The sequence below is a fragment of the Dermacentor albipictus genome, chromosome 3 (genome assembly GCF_038994185.2).
Source record: "Dermacentor albipictus isolate Rhodes 1998 colony chromosome 3, USDA_Dalb.pri_finalv2, whole genome shotgun sequence".
In the NCBI taxonomy this organism is placed as follows: Eukaryota; Metazoa; Arthropoda; class Arachnida; order Ixodida; family Ixodidae; genus Dermacentor; species Dermacentor albipictus.
This window is the reverse complement of record NC_091823.1, coordinates 150,374,542-150,390,567: the sequence shown is the minus strand read 5'-3', so window position 1 is coordinate 150,390,567 and position 16,026 is coordinate 150,374,542. Positions and strand designations below refer to the sequence as shown.

Genomic DNA, 16,026 nt, shown 5'->3' with positions numbered 1-16,026 from the left:
GAGTTATCTCGCCGCAGAGCCACTATCCAACTCATGGCATGTATTAACAGCCTCCATATTTTTTGCTTTTCGCATGGTTATGCTGTATAACATACTGGGCGGCTGCGGGAAAGAAAAAATGATAGAGACATCTGGGCTACGTTAATGCCAATGTTGTTTAAACACTAGCCTTCGGCTTCGGGGTCAGCACACAACGAGCGGTACAATGAGCACCCAAATTGGTGCGATGCTCTGAAGTACCACATATATAAGCGTGCTGGATTTTGATAAAATGGTATGCGCTGCGAGTGATGGTTTTAATGGGTAAGTATGATAACATATATATATATATATATATATATATATATATATATATATATATATATATATATATATATATATATTTTCATCCACTTTCATTTCCATTAATTTATCATTACTTTATTTCATTTATTAAGCACATGCAGTTTCCCCTATGTTGTACTTGGTGTCAGTGTTTGTTGGCTTCTCATTATATGACTAATAATTATCGGGTCCCTCGGTTAACCCCCTTTCTTCTCGTTTATTACTTAACGAGGGTCTCGAATCCGGCAACATTGATGCCTTCAGGTAGCATATGTGGGTTTATTGACCAGTTGCCTTCACCCGAAAAGATCACGTTCTCGTGACGCCTGCGGCAAAAAAGACGTTCCACGTCCGCCGCCAAGGTCTGTGAGTGGGGGCGCTGGCTAACACTCCCAGGGTTCTACTAGTACACATAAATACCCAAGAAAGTGGATGGGGAAACGCTGCCGCGGTAGCTCAATTGGTAGAGCATCGCACGCGACATGCGAAGGTTGTGGGTTCGGTTCCCACCTGCGGCAAAGTTGTTTTTTCATCCACTTTCATTTCCATTAATTTATCATTACTTTATTTCATTTATTAAGCACATGCAGTTTCCCCTATGTTGTACTTGGTGTCAGTGTTTGTTGGCTTCTCATTATATGACTATATATATATATTCCTCACGTGTTCATAGGAACATCTCCTACAGATCAGCAACATTTTCTTACTGTGTTCAAAACGTCTTCAGGGTCATGTTAAGTAGGTTGACCAACAAGGTAGCGGTAAAAATTCATAGGCAGTTTGATTAATAAATTTCACAACAGTTTATTGCTGTCAATCACAATAAAAGCAAAGCCATAGATATTTTTGTGGCGGACCTTAAATAAACGGCAATAACATTAATACGCAGGGAAGTGGCACTAGTTCGTAGGAAACGTATGATTATACAATAAAAGGCCAGATTTAGTGGCGAACGCATATTATGTGATTAACTTGCAAGCGCGTTCTTCAATGGGTGACTTGTAATTTTCCGCTAGAAAGGCAACCAGTCTCTTCAGAATCTGAAGGCGGCTGTATGAACCATAGCCGCAGAAATTGTCAAAGTCTTCGTACTGAATGTCGTCGGCAACGATGTTATAATGCAGATTCGTGAAGTTCCTCTTGGTCTCGCAGAGCTGCAGCAAAAAATATGTGCGACGTTAAAAGCCTGGCATTGCAACGAAAGAGCATGAGAGATAAGCATGCGCATTAAATATTTGTGTAGTATGATTTATGCCAGACGTAGCCCAATGGCATGAAAACGCCACATCTGTAGTCCAACCATTGTGTTGCCAATATATATTATGTGCTCCTCGTTCGAGTTTGCGGCGGTATCGTGTCTACAAAACAAGCAACCAAGTTGTCCGTCTAATTGCATCAAGCATTCATATTGACATGGGTACTTGTTTATCTTTTTCGGGTGATAACTTTTCACCGTCTAACAATCGTTATCGCTCAGCGCGGGACGCGCCCTGACGCATGGAAAATTTCTCGAATGTTATTGTTGGTTCTATCTGCTGTCTGTTTTCACCGAAGCTTGTGTAATCTGAGAACATGTGGGACGCGAATTGTGAAGAACTTCCTGATGGCATGCGGGCACCAGTGATTACTCTGGAACATTTGATGACTTATGTATAAAAGCCGACGCGCTTGACCCAGTGATCAGATTTTCGAGGATCCCCGACTGTGCTCGCCGCTATCGCTGTTCGTTGAACGTAGCCTGTGTGTGAGGGCAGGGGTTCGCCTGATAAACCTCTAGTTTTGTGAATCACAGTTTCGTTGCCTTCTTTACTGTCACTACTACGTGACATCTGGTGGAGGTGTGGGTTAGGTGCGGCAGGATCGGAGAGCGCAAACACACTGCTGGTTTCTACAATATTATCGATGTATGCGATCACCCCGCCCTTGTTGGTGTGCTTGAACTCCTGGCTGAAATTTGTCAGCAGCACTTTGACTTTCCCTCCGTGCAGTCGAGCGATCCCTCTTGCGACGCAAATTTCATGATCGAGCAGTAGACGTTTCTTGCCCTGGATGACGGCTTCTACATCCGCGGGTGTTTCGCTGCGGATGGAAATGACAATGCTAGCATAGAGAAAGGATTTCAACAAGAGGGGACACTCGGCGAAAACTGGCAATAGGAAATGCGTCACGCCAGTATTAATATCCACCGCTTGCTGCTGCGAGCTTAAAAAAAAGAATTTGACATGAAGTTAACAAACATTGTTGCAATTATTCTACACTGAAAAACTAAAAATATCCGCGTATAAATTAAATTACACTTTGCAGCTTACTTTTCTTCCATTGCCTAGCCACAGGCAGACACGTCGCCGAAGCTAGCGAGACCGGCTGCGCATCTGAGCGTTGGCCTGTATGACGACCCGTCTGCCTGTTCTTTTTTTTTCAATTTTTAAAGTGAAAGCTTTACATGCCGCGAACTTGCGATTTCGCCATGACCTTGCTTCGAGGAGGCACATGACGTCACACCGCGTTCCTCGTCACACCGCGTTTTTGATCGTTGCGTTTGCCTCCGCTCGCTTCGCCAGCTGTTTCGCATGCCTGATAACATGTCGAAGGATTGAAAAGGAGAGCTCGCATGCACCGCAACCACAGTTGAGGCGGCAGTATAGACGGCGACAATTCTGATAAGCAGGAGGAAACGTGGAATCGACATCGGAACGAGATGAAGAGGAAACGAATCACCCAGGAAACAGACGAACAGCGTGCCGAACGACCGGCTAAATGCCGCAACATAGCTAAACAGCAAGACTAACCTGGACTTGCACTCAAGGTTAACCAAGGCTAACCATGCTATGCCTCAGCTTTCGCTACGTGTATCCTGGCATAGCCGAGCTAAGCCACGGCTAAATTTCGATTTAGCTTGGTTTTTTGGGCTCCTGACGAATTCTTGCGTTCCTTCTGCACTTCGACACGGAACCACTGCACTGTGGACTACGCCAAGGTGAGAAATTTTTTTTCGACAGCCTGCGACGCATTTCAAGCAATTAGGAATTTTGAATACTAACATGACAAGCTTTATTTTATTTATACAACGTGTAGCTGTTATTTTTATTTTAAATAGAGGTGATGCGCAAATAAGAGACGATTTGTGTTTTTGTTAATAGTGAAATAGATCTCTTTATCAGCGCTCCAGACAGAACATGGAGGAGGGCAGGGGGGAGACGCATCCCATTGTTCCCCATTGTTGCAAAACGAGCTCGAAAAGTACGTCTGTTAGAAACACCCTCCTCACATGTTTTAGAATTTTACTTCTCCGCGTGTTTTCCGAATTCCAATGGGGCAAGTTTTACCCTTGCTCAGAGCGGTGTTTCAGAGGCGGGGGACAAGGTGAATAAACGCGTTCTGTAGAAGGTCATCGCATGAAGTGAGCAAGGTACAACGGACAAACATCCGCTTCAGCAGTCTTCGTGCTGCTTTTGTGACCGACGTGCCCGAATCTTAGGAGCAGTTGAGGTTACCCAGTGTACGCAAGGCGACAAGTTAAGCACGACACCAACTCATTTGTAAAGAAATGGTTCTTTTCTCGAACACTCTGCATTTTCCCTGCTCATCATAACAACTTTGTATGTGATTGAATGATTAATTTATTGATTGGTTCATTAACTTGCAGACTGATTGATTGAGGTGTCGCACCCACCTTGTCCCTTCGTACTGCAAGGTTTTCGAATCCATCGCAGGTTGTGCGGTATACACAACACCACATAAGTTACTTACTTATATATGTGCCATGGTTCACTCGCACGCAGCGTTCATGCGATCCTTCAAAACAACAAAATATAAGTTGTTTTAACTCGTTCTAATCGCAAATCACTTCTTTCTTGAAAAACCTGCCGGTGAAAAATTTTAAAAAGGGCATACTTTTATGACCGACATGGAAGACGAAAATCAGCATTTGAAGTTTTGCTAAAAATATATCTATATCTTGCTTATTACAGCCAATTACGTTGTGTTCGTATGTTCTCTAGCCACTCTATTATTGAGTTAACTCTGCATAAATATGTGCATTTAGCATTGCGATTGTTTTGTGCAATGCTTTTGGGAAAGCATAGTGCTGATGCACATTCATTTTTCGTTGACACAGTGCGTGTGGACTGTGGACTGGCATCAGTGTATTATTATGTTTTTGTGGTTTTTCTACATGAAGCTCAACGATTGTCAAACATTTCAGCACAAATGCCAATTAATTTTGTTTTATCGCAAACTCACCATCATAGTGAAGCACACTTCTGCACTTTAGAAGTGCCCTGCATACCTGAAGAACAATGAAATAATGCAAATACATATATCACGTGTACCCGTGTGCTTAGCTGGCTGTAGAAGAAAAATTTACTTCAGGGCCAAGTTATTGCCAAGGTTACGAACAAGCACCGACCTGACGCTCGCAGTGAAACGAAAGAGTGGCGGCTGTAAGCTTAAATTTTTTTGGTACGCCAGTAGACATTAGTCGGCATTTGGTAAGGATTTGCTTCTAAATGCTGAGATTGAATCAAAGCACGTAACATCAAGCGTAGTTTGGAATTGCCAATGCCTAGTCCACAGTGTACTCTGTCAAGTAGCAGGATATTTAGAAATACCACTGTAAGCGGAAACGTAAGAAAATAACAAAAATGGCATTACTTTTCTTACCGAGTCTGATGTCAGATCCGCTTTGTTTCCCACTGGTAGCATCCCTTCCTCACGTATACCGCTACGCCCCATAGACCGCTACTTACCACGGTTTTCTAAACGTGTGGACTGCTATAAAAGCTTCGGTACCACGTGAACATTTACTTTGCCTTACACACAAGTGAGCCCGAATAGCACACTTCAAGTTGCTTCTACACACACACGGCCATCTCAGCTCCACCCTCCCCGTCCACCACAGCCATCCAAGAACTCGCGAAATGTGAGACAAAACAGATTGTGAAGCGTCTGATGCCAGCGCTGCCACTCACCCACGCTCACCTTCAAGCGAAGTGTGAAGGCACTCTCGTAGGTGAATAACGCCAGGTCTGACTTGTCATACGAAAACTGAGCCTTGAAGGTGCTGTCAATGCTGAAAGATTTGTTGTAGTTCACGTCTTCACAAGCCTGTTAGAACAGAACGAAGTTTTTGCGCACAAAAGCAAGGAAAATAAAGTGGCAGCTTCGCCCAAAAGGCGAAGCACTGCTCGCGGTAGCATTTTATTAGACAAGTATGCGCAATTAGGTTAATAGTTTTGTCATCTGTACAAACTACTGTAGCCATTCGTTTAAACTAAATTAACAAGCATGGTGTCACGCGCGCACAGACACAAATGAACTCATCTCACTCGATGGCCGCAGTCACCCGTCAGCAGGCTGGCGTGCGGAAGAGCAGCAGCAGCGGCGAGCGAATTGCCCGTCCCGCTGCCTATCGCTTCAACGCGAATTAGGTGCGCGAGAACGCAGCGCACGTGAAGCCATCACCTACATCTCGTGTAGGTTTGTCTTCGAACCTAACGCAGGTTACCTCGGACATAGGACGCGCGCGGCCGCTCTTAGTCGCGCCATGCGCAGCCACGGCCGGAGTAGAAAGGGAGACGCCCACTAGCCTGCCCTCCACTCCTCCTCGCGCGTCCGTAAAGTCGGTTCGCAACATCCCGCCTTCCTCCGTTGCACGCGCGAGAAGACGCCCACCACACCAATCCACCAGTCTTCTCGACTCAGCTTCGCATACCTTCCTTTGTATCTACAGCATACGGCGAGCGACCACTATGTTATCACACTTGGGCATTATACGGGACATCACGGTGACCGCTGAAATTCACCTGGATGCAATAAAATTTGGAACACTTTCGAGTGATAATGTACTGAATCCTATTTGGCAGCGTGTATGAACTGCCGAGATCTATATAGGTGAAAGCAGAATGAACTTGCACATGCGTCGAGTGCATGGGTCCGGCTGCTGCGTAGTGGAACGAGATAACGCGGTCGCACACGTTGCGTCAAGGGAGTGCGATTTTCTAAGGACGATGACGTCGTTTGCGCTAGTACTCGAAGCAGAAATTTCAAATAGAACTTAAGACAATGCAATTATGGTTCACGTACCCAGTAAATAAGGGAATAAAACCGGCCGTCTTTAGTGGTTTCAACTGGGTCATTATTAAAAGGATAATCTACGGCACTAGAAATAATTCTTTTATGATGTTCTTAAGCGACAAGTAGGCAAAATTAAGGTGTTCATTGATAATCAAGGGCGTCATATTCCTGGCAGTGATGTTAGGAGTCGCAACATGGCAATGATCGCAGTGATGTTAAAATGCAGGAGTCGCAACATGGCAATATAAATAAATGTACATTTTCCACAGTGTTCGTTAAAACATATAAAATCGAAATGGTTGAATTGTGATAGGGAAAACAGGGCTCAAAGTGTGTAGATAATAGTTTGATGAGACTAGCATTGTTTTAGGTGACGAGGTGTACTCATCAATGATAGTAATAGTCTTTAGATTCTGCCATGTTGTGTTAATGTTACCATGCTCGATGTACCCCTTCATCACTTGGCAAGCGCCAAGTGGCTGGATAGCGAGAACTTTGCCCTCCACCCTTTTAAATAAATTTTATTGTAGTACTTCGCTCGGAGGGTTGCCCAGTCAAGTCAGTACAAGGTATTCGTCGTAGCACGGGCCGCGTAAACGGCTACAGGCAATAGTGACAAGTCAGATGCCGCATGGTTACTCTGGGATCCTTCCAACAGTACTTGCGTCAGCTCGGGCTTACGGAACTTTCTCGGCTTTACAAACTTACAGTTTACTGGATCACTTTAACGAATTTACAGATCCGAGAAAGTGTACCGCTTCAAGTGTAGTTGCTTCATGCATTGACTGGCACACCCGGTGGCCTGAAGCGGCTCTCATGCCTGACATCACGGCGGACACAATTACCCAAACTGTACTCTCTACCTGGATCAGTCGTTTTTGTGTGCCGTCGACGCTGGCTGCTGACCTCGGCAGATAGTTCGAGCCCGCCTTTTTCACAACGCTAACATCTCTTCTCGGCTTCTCGACTATTTATAACTCAGCATCCAACGGCACTGTGGAGAGGCAGCGCCGATAGTTCAAAACAGCCCTTGCTGCTCAGCCTCTAACAGACGAATGGGCTTAACATCTGCCAGCCGTGCTGCTTGGCCTTCCATCTACCTACAGACGGAAATTCTCCGGCTCTGTAGCTGGGATTCTTTATGTCTGCACCATACGCTAGCCGGGTGATCTCGTGGCCGCCTTTCGCATGCCGCCTGTACTTGACCCAGCCTATTTCTTCCAGCGTCTGCGGACTTTCATACAAATGTTGTGTCAGTTCTGCTCACGCGACTCCTCATGAAACTTTCAAGCCCTCAAGCAGGCCAATGTTCTCAAGTTTTCTTGCCTATTTACATGGCTCGTTGTCCTCATCAACCTCGCCATGATGGCCCCTTTCTAGTCGTCAAAAATTCTGGACATCACCTTACTGCGCAACGAGCATGGGCACACAGTCGCTCTAGAGAGCACCCAATTTGCGATTATCAGGGTACCGACCTCTATGGCGTTTCAAGTGATCACGACAACTTATCTGCAGGGAGGGGGGGGGGCACACCAGTGGCACGTCTTTCTTCTGGCACAGCTTTGGTAAACCGTTGAGCTGGTGCGAAGACAAGCACGAAAAACTAATGGATGGCGTTTAGATCCACAGTAGGGTCTCTCGCAGCCATTGAAATAAAGCGCACACAAACATACATGAACACATCTCACTTGATGACCACGGACACTGGCTGTCCAAACGCTGGCGTGAGGAGCACCGGCAGCAACAGCGAGCGAATTGACCTTTGTTCTGCCTCTCTCAGCAAGGCGAACTAAGCCGCGAAAGCACAGCGCGCGGCGGATTCTGTCTCTGTGGCAGATGTCATTACGATACAGCGTCCTCGGGGCACACGCGCGGCCCCCTCCCTACCATCTCCCAGAGCCTTGCCCGCGATGGAAGACGGTGCGCTTCCTCCCCGCTTTCCTCCATTTGTTAGATATATTAAGCCGCGATCACCTACTACCCCTCACGCGCTTTCGCTCGCACAAACAACACACGGCGTAGGTACCGGCCCTGAACTTTAACAACCCTTACGCCGACAACGACGCTGATGGTCGCAACGCGCCTGAAGTGTCCATATAACTTTTGTCGCAATAAAAGACCTGGCACAAAAATGCGCACTCCCGACTGAAACTTCAATGAAAGCATAGACATTTTTGTAGTACAATTCGTGCTGATACGATTTGGTTGCGCGTAAGCATTCAATGAAAACCACCAGAAGAACAACGCATGATGTGGATCCCACACACTGTCGCAATCAACGTAAAGAAAGCTTTCTGCGCTGTTTGCTTTGATTCACGATAATTAGCGGTGGTGTTGATGGCTAATTGTTAATTTCTTCAACGTTTAGTCCAACATGAGAATGGTGAGTCGTTGTTAAACGTTACCTTGCGTGCACCACATGTGTTTGTCTGCGTATTACACAGAACTCATAATGGGAGGTGTTTGCTTGAGGCATTCTTTTGCGCCGTACTTAACGCCTAAGAACGTTCAGCCTATTCATTGCCTCTCAAGGTACATCACTTCTTGGCGAAGGTATTAAACTTTAATTGAAATTGGGACTGTGCGTGCCAAAACCGCAATCGGATCATGAGGCACGCCGTACTGGTGGACTCCGGGTTAATTTCGACACAGTGGCGTTCTTGAACGTGTCCCTAAATTGAAGTGCCCGAGCAGTTTTCACTTCGCCCCCTTCTAAATGCGACTGTTCCGGTGGAGTTCAAACCCCCGACCTCGAGCAATGCCACAGCCGCAAAGCTAGCGTGGGGGCACAAAATTGTTGAACACCAAAAAGATCGTGGGTTTCACTCCCATCAAGATTCGAGAGTGCAATTGTCTTAATTAGCTGTTTTTATTAACTGGACTGTCACTACCTTCGCCTGAATTACCAACGAAAATCGTGGGTTCGACTCCTACCAAAGACGGTAGTTTCAAGTGCCTTAATTAACTATATCCTAATTAACTGTTCCTTCTTGGGACCTTGCGCCCCGTAGCTCGCAGGACCTTTCATTAAAGTTATTCCATCCATGCATCCGTCCATTACCTTCACGTTTGATAACACCAAAGGTTGTGGGTTTGACTGCCATCGTAGGCCCATAGTTCGTGGCCTTTTTGCACCGTCTTTTGGTTACGTCGACAACGTTTTTTTTTTCGCTTCATGAGTCATTTGATGCTTTCGCATTAAAAATAAATTTGAAGCAGCTCTTGAGAAATCACCATTACAAAACATGTTGCTTCTATATTGTAGCACTTGAAGTTAGACCTTGGCTTGTTAAATGTTTGTACGGTATAAATAGTACAAATCTTCCCAAACAAACAACAACGAGCGTTGACTTGCATGAATTGTTTTAGCATTAGATTTGTGTGTATACAAGCAACTTATTGCTTTCTTTTTCAAACTACTACCGCAGCAGAGACCACTCCACCTCCCCTGCACCGCTGTTTCTTCTACGCCAGGGCATGCGAAAGGTACCCTCTTAATCCTTTTGATCGGTTTAGCTTACAGATTTTGTTTATAAATAACTACAAAAAATGTTTCTACAAACGATTTGAAGCATGTAAAGGGGAACGTGACTTTTCCGATTAAGTATTTGTAAGGGACGTTGTTACGTACTAATGTGGCCTGTAAGATATACTGCAGATACGAGATACTTCCGCAATGTTGTTTTGTGTATGGTACCTCTTGCTGATCAAAAGTTAGCAATAAAATAAAATAAAGTTTTTTGCAGCTTCGTCTACTCTGCTGCACCGCTGGCTTTACTCAAACCGTCTGAGCGGGACCTGGGACCCGTCTTCGCAGAATCGACACACCGGGCCAAATCATCAAGCTGCTCCGAACCACCCGTGGCGCTTCAGGCCGACGACAGGCAAGTTGCAGGTTGGACAGCGCGGATTATTCCAGACTTCGGCGGGAAGTAACTTCGCTAAACTGCAACTCTGCTTTTCGCAGGTTGGTGTTCCCTCTCGCACTTGGATTTTGAACAAGTGCTTGCTGCTGCTGTGGCGTATCCTGATATTTCTGCTGTGTGTGCTTTCTTTAAATACTCTGTTCTCGCATCCAAAGTGTGCAGTGACTACAGATGTCTGCTGTTCATGTAACGACACGTTCGCATCAGGTGAAAGTTTTGTATTGTGTGCTCGCTGTAAACACCCAAGCCATTTTGGAAATTGCGCCGCGCGAACAGGGAAACCATACAAAAAGTCAGGAAAACATAACTGGGCTTGCGAAACATGCAAAACTACGAAGCGCAAAGTAGAGAGCCTGAATGAAAGCACGGCTAATGAGGAGACAGCCGACATAATGTCAATCCTAGTTAGCTTATATTGAAAGCTAGATGAATTGATGGCACTAAAATAGACTGTGCCAGACATGGAAAGATCAGTGCGGCTGATATCAGAAAATTATGATAAAACTTTGGAGCGACTAGCCACTCAAGAAAATGACGTAAAAGAAATGCGTAAGAAACTGGAGGCCCTTAAACTAAATGCACAAGAAACAGAAGCACAAAATGAAAATCTACGAAGTGAAATTAACGACCTTCAGTGGGAGAGCAGAAGGCTAAACCTTGAATTTCACGGAATGCAGGTACCCACTGATAAAGATCGGTTAGGCAAAGGGAATTCTGTGGCCGACTTGATCGGTGTGACCAGGCTTAAATATGCGGACATTGATGCTATCAACAAACTACCGTCTAAATCTGATAAGATTCCCAGAGTTATTGTTACACACGCCAGGCAATCTGTGAGGGTCCTGTGGTTTGAAAAGACGCATAAAATCAAGGAGAGCAAACGTAGCACTTCTATAAAACTTGACAAACCATAAGCGTCACTTGCTACATCAAACAAAAAGACTGGGCCAAGCGAAATGCACACCAATACGTCTGGCACCGAAATGCGAAATTTGGATGCGGAAAGCCTATGGGGATTCAGTGATTGTGCTGCGCAGTGTACGTGACTTTCCTACATTGTTCTCCCTGTAAGTTCATGCCTTGTGGTTGCAAGTTATTTTTGATGTTTATTATAGCTAATCGCAGTTTTCTTTCTGATGCTGTAAGCACAGTTGTAGCAACCCATAAACAAACTTCCCTAAAATGTCTTCACCCGAACACCCGTTCAATGCATAACAAGGAAACAGAGGTCGACACTTTCATCTTCAGATTTTCTTTTTTGTTTGATGTCGTCATGTTGACAGAAACTTGCCGTAAAGACGGCCAAAATAACTACAAGTTTTCTTCTTATCAGTCGCTTTCGTTAATTTTATCCACGCGTCAAGTTGCGGGTGCTATGTTGCTGATAAAACCAGGTGCTAATTCGGAACTACTTGATTCGTTTCGTGTTATTTGCAATTACTTTGAAATTCTCTCAGCACGTGTGAACAAACACGTATTGTCCGTTTGCTGTCGGCCTCCTGATGGAAATGCACCAAACTGCTTTTCCTTTTATGAGCAATTCCTGGATTTCATTTCTAACAATGGCTAATACGTGATTTCGGGAGATGATTTTATTATTGTTAAGATGGCAAATAATAATCTGCAAAAAGCATTGAAAGCGCTTATTACGTCAAGTGGGTGTGAGAATACAGTTGCATACCCACAATACTAACAAAAACTGAAACATTACTTGACCTTTTGTAACAAACATTTACAAAACGAACGCCCCGATGGCAGTTGTATCATCCGATCTTAGCAATCACCTCCGGATAATTCTCGTGATAAAGAATCAAAATATGGAAGCCCTTGTAATGCGACAGCGCGTTGTGTGCCAAACTATTACCAAGGCTGATCTAGACAGTTTTAGAAACGAATTACTGCAGTCGCACTTTAAATGGCTTCTGGAAATAGAAAATGCAGATGACGCATGCATGTTTACAAATAAAATAACGGAGATTTAATAAGAACATGTACCGCTAGAAACGTTTACCCTAGGTAGAAATATCTGTAAGCCCTGCATTACATCCGCACTGTGGAGCAAAATTAACCATAAGAACTCGTTTTACCATAGATTTGTTAAAAGATCCGAATCTTCTCAAGCAATATAAAATATATCGAAATAAGCTAAACAAAATGATTAAGCCGAGGAGATCTCGTTACCTTTACTCTGAATTCAAGAGTTGTTTATACAAAAGTGATCAACTGTGGTAAAAACTAAATACCTTTATGAAGCCTACAGAATCGACACCAGGAACCTGGAAATTGTCGTTCGATGGCAGGGAAGTATGCGGTAACGCACTTGCCAATTCTCCTAATGATCACTGCCTTCAGTACTCTGACTATGGACAACTTGATGAGTTCATCGACTTCATGCCTGCTCACAACCAATCTTGCGCTTTACTCAGTCCAGTAACCGGGTCTGAGGTGATGTCAGTATTTTCGTCTTAAAGAATAGTTCGAGCTGTGGTGCAGAATTTATGCAAATTCGTCCAATTAAATACCTCCTTGACATTCGGCGTACCTATCTAACTTGCATTTTTAACCTCTCTTTGTCGGACGCCTCATTTCCAAAAAGAATGCAAGTTGCAAAATGACTGTACTGTTAAAAAGGAGGATATGAATAACGTGAGTAATTACCGGCCTATTTCTGTACTAGACATATTCTTTAAGGGATTAGAGAAACTTCTTCAGGTTGGAATGTCCAGTTTTTCGATACAGACAATTCAATCTCACCTACACAGTTTGGGTACAGAAAAAAAATCTACGGAATTGCCGTTACTTGAACAGAAGGAATTCATTTTATCACAGTTTGAAAAACAAATGTTAGTATTGGATATTCATGTGGATTTCTCTCAAGCCTTAGACTGTACTCATTAGTACATAATACTTAAAATACTTGAAATGTATGAAATCCGCGGACATTTCTTGCAACTAATTCTGTCATACCATAGTTACCGGCAACAGTTTGTAAAAATTCACTCACATCAATCTGACCTAAAACCAATGATTAGAGATGTTCCCCAAGGGAGCATTCTGGGTCCACTGCTCCTCAATATTTATAACAACGATCTTACAAATATCTGTACTAAATGAAAATATGTTCTATATGCAGATGACGCCAGTATTTTTATGCCAGGTCCAGATTGTAATCAATTGGTAAGTACGCAAAACTCCCTCCTTACCAGTCTGAAAACATGGTCAATAGTAAATCAGCTGAAATTAAATGCTAATAAAGCAAAAGCTGTTAGAATTAGGCCAAAATCAAAGCAGTTCAACGTTCCAGGAAATTAAACGTATGGAGACGAACCACTGAAAATACCTGATCAAATGAAACCCTTGGAGAAACTTGTTCTACAGGGTGTCTACCAAGTTGACACTTCCGAATTCCCTGAGTTTTCCAGGTTTTCCCTGATTGGTTTTGATAAATTCCCTGAGTGACACATAACTTTTTTTATGTCGAGATGGGGTGACACCACATCGCCCGATGCAGTCACTCTGTAGTAAGCACGTTCAAAAACACTTGTAGCTTCGCCCGAAAAGTGAAGCATCGATCGCGATAGCAAATTAGTAGACAGCTATACGAAGTAAGGCTAGTAGCTTATCGGCCATATAAATTTGTAACATTTACTTACTAACTTTATTAACAAGCATGGTGTCACGCATGCAGAAGCAAACGTGAACACACCTTACTTGATGACCTCGGAAAATCGCTGTCAGAACGGTGGAGTAAGAAAGCGCGGCGGCAGCAATGAGCGAATTGACTTTCGTGCTGCCTCTCGCGTCAACACGAACTAAGCGTGGGAAACAGCGCATGTTGTTCCCGTCGCAGATGGCTTTCAAGATAAAGCGGCCCAGTCGTGGGCGCACGGCCGCCCTAAGTAGAACGCCCCCTTCCCCCCACCGCCACCACCGTTGCCCACGAGACTGAGGGATCGCCAGCAGTTTGTGCGCATGCGCGAGTAACAGCGGGCGTGAGAGAGAAAATCTGGGGGCTTTTGCTCCTTGAATATGCGACTCTGCCTAGGCGCTATGGAGGCGGTTTCTTAGCGCGTGTTGTATTCGTTTGTCCCTAGACATGCCGGCATTGCGGAGTGCGGAGTCCGCCGGCTGCCCGCGCGGTGAGGCAGTGGGCATGGACGCCCGCCCCATTTGGTGATCGCTGTCTCTGAAGGGGCAAGGGCGTTTAAGTCGTGGGTCGCTATTTTCGTCATATAATTGCTACTGCAATGATAGAACACTTAATCTAGCTTGAATAGAAAGGTGTAATGTTTACTTCATTCAAAAAGAAAACAGAAGGAAGGGGTTAGTAAAATGCACAGCAAGTAAGATATTCTCGTAAAAAAATGGTAAAACCCTTTGCAAATTGAATGAAATATTGTCAAATACCAATAAAAAGGAGGCGCAGACAGAAGCAAATATTTTTCAAAGTGAGCTATTTTTACCAAGTGATAGCAACCATCTTGTTTTGAGGTCCGACCTTTATCACAAGTGATTCTCTTTCAGCAGCTACAAGGTCAACGTCAACTGTCCTGATATACGCTCAGCTCGCGCACAACGCGCCAGTGTTGCATTTCACTGTTTTAGAGAGTTTACTTCAGTTTGAATGAGGGACACCTGCATCTCGGCGTCAGCCGACACTTTCTGTTTCGTTTTTTTAGCTCGAGCTGCTTCAAAGATGCGACGACACGCTTCCTTTCTCGTTCGTTCTTGAGTGCGTCGGCCCTTTCTGTTTTCGTCCTTTCTAGCTCCTCCCTCCAGCGTGCGTTCGCCCACGGACCATTTGACGCATTCTATTGGTCACTTCTACGCTGGCAACTCCTCCAGCCGATGACATGACATCAAAGACGATTCGTTGGGTGACCAGAGATTGTTCCTTCTGATTTTCCACAAGACAGCCCTTGTTAACAGAAAATCCCCGCTCCACAGACGCATTTTCAAGCGAAAGAGAGAGAATCATCTTGGCAAAAGTGAGTAGTGCCTTGTGTGAACCACCAATGCCTGCCCAAAGGGTATCCAGCCGATCCGTAACCTGTTAAAATTTTTCAACGCTTCTTGCGCCGAGGCTAAGGAGCACACAATTATGTAGGACCGCATAGCCCGATCAGCTTCTGCTCCGGTCACCCATTGGTGTTCCGTCACAGGTTCGAGTGCATCAATTAAACGCCTTTCCCCAAGCTCGGGAATGAGCGCGCACGCGGGATTCAGAGAGGACGATCCCCTCGTCAGCTTGAATTTCAACGGTGACGTTCCCGCGATTCTTCTGGAACAGTTCTTTATGAAAGCGGCGCAGTCCCTTCTGAACTCAAAAATAGTACCATCTGAAAATTTTGGAGCCTTTCGGAGCGCATAAGTGACCACTGCCCAATCTTCATGATTTTCTTCCCCCCCCAAAGTTCACAAGAATAGTCGAAGGGACGCAATCACAGTGCAGTATATATCAGACGATGCTTCACTTTTATTTAAGCGTGACATCAGTGCTCAGGATTGGTCTTTTACATTCGGAATAAAAAACGTGAATGATAGATATTCTAAGTTCATCGAACTTTTTCAGCGAATATACGCGATACATTTTTCTTTTACAAGTTTCAAACCATCAAAAAGAATAAGAAAACCTTGGGTCACTCCTGCCCACAGGAAAGCTATCAATAAGAAAAATCGATTATTTCACACCTTCTTACGT

At 44.5% G+C, this 16,026-nt stretch overlaps 1 protein-coding gene across 2 annotated transcripts in view; it reads right to left on the bottom strand.

The window, feature by feature from the left end:
* Window positions 1-1,109: 1,109 nt before the first annotated feature.
* LOC139057623 (uncharacterized) overlaps window positions 1,110-16,026 on the bottom strand; it is a 132,522-nt gene continuing 117,605 nt past the window's right edge. For both annotated transcript variants that reach the window (XM_070536174.1, XM_070536175.1), the window contains 2 exons: window positions 5,305-5,430; window positions 1,110-1,478 (listed from right to left, as the gene is read on the bottom strand). In XM_070536174.1, the coding sequence (XP_070392275.1) occupies window positions 1,284-1,478; window positions 5,305-5,430 (321 nt within the window). In that variant the 3' untranslated portion in view covers window positions 1,110-1,283. The remainder of the gene's footprint in view (window positions 1,479-5,304; window positions 5,431-16,026) is intronic.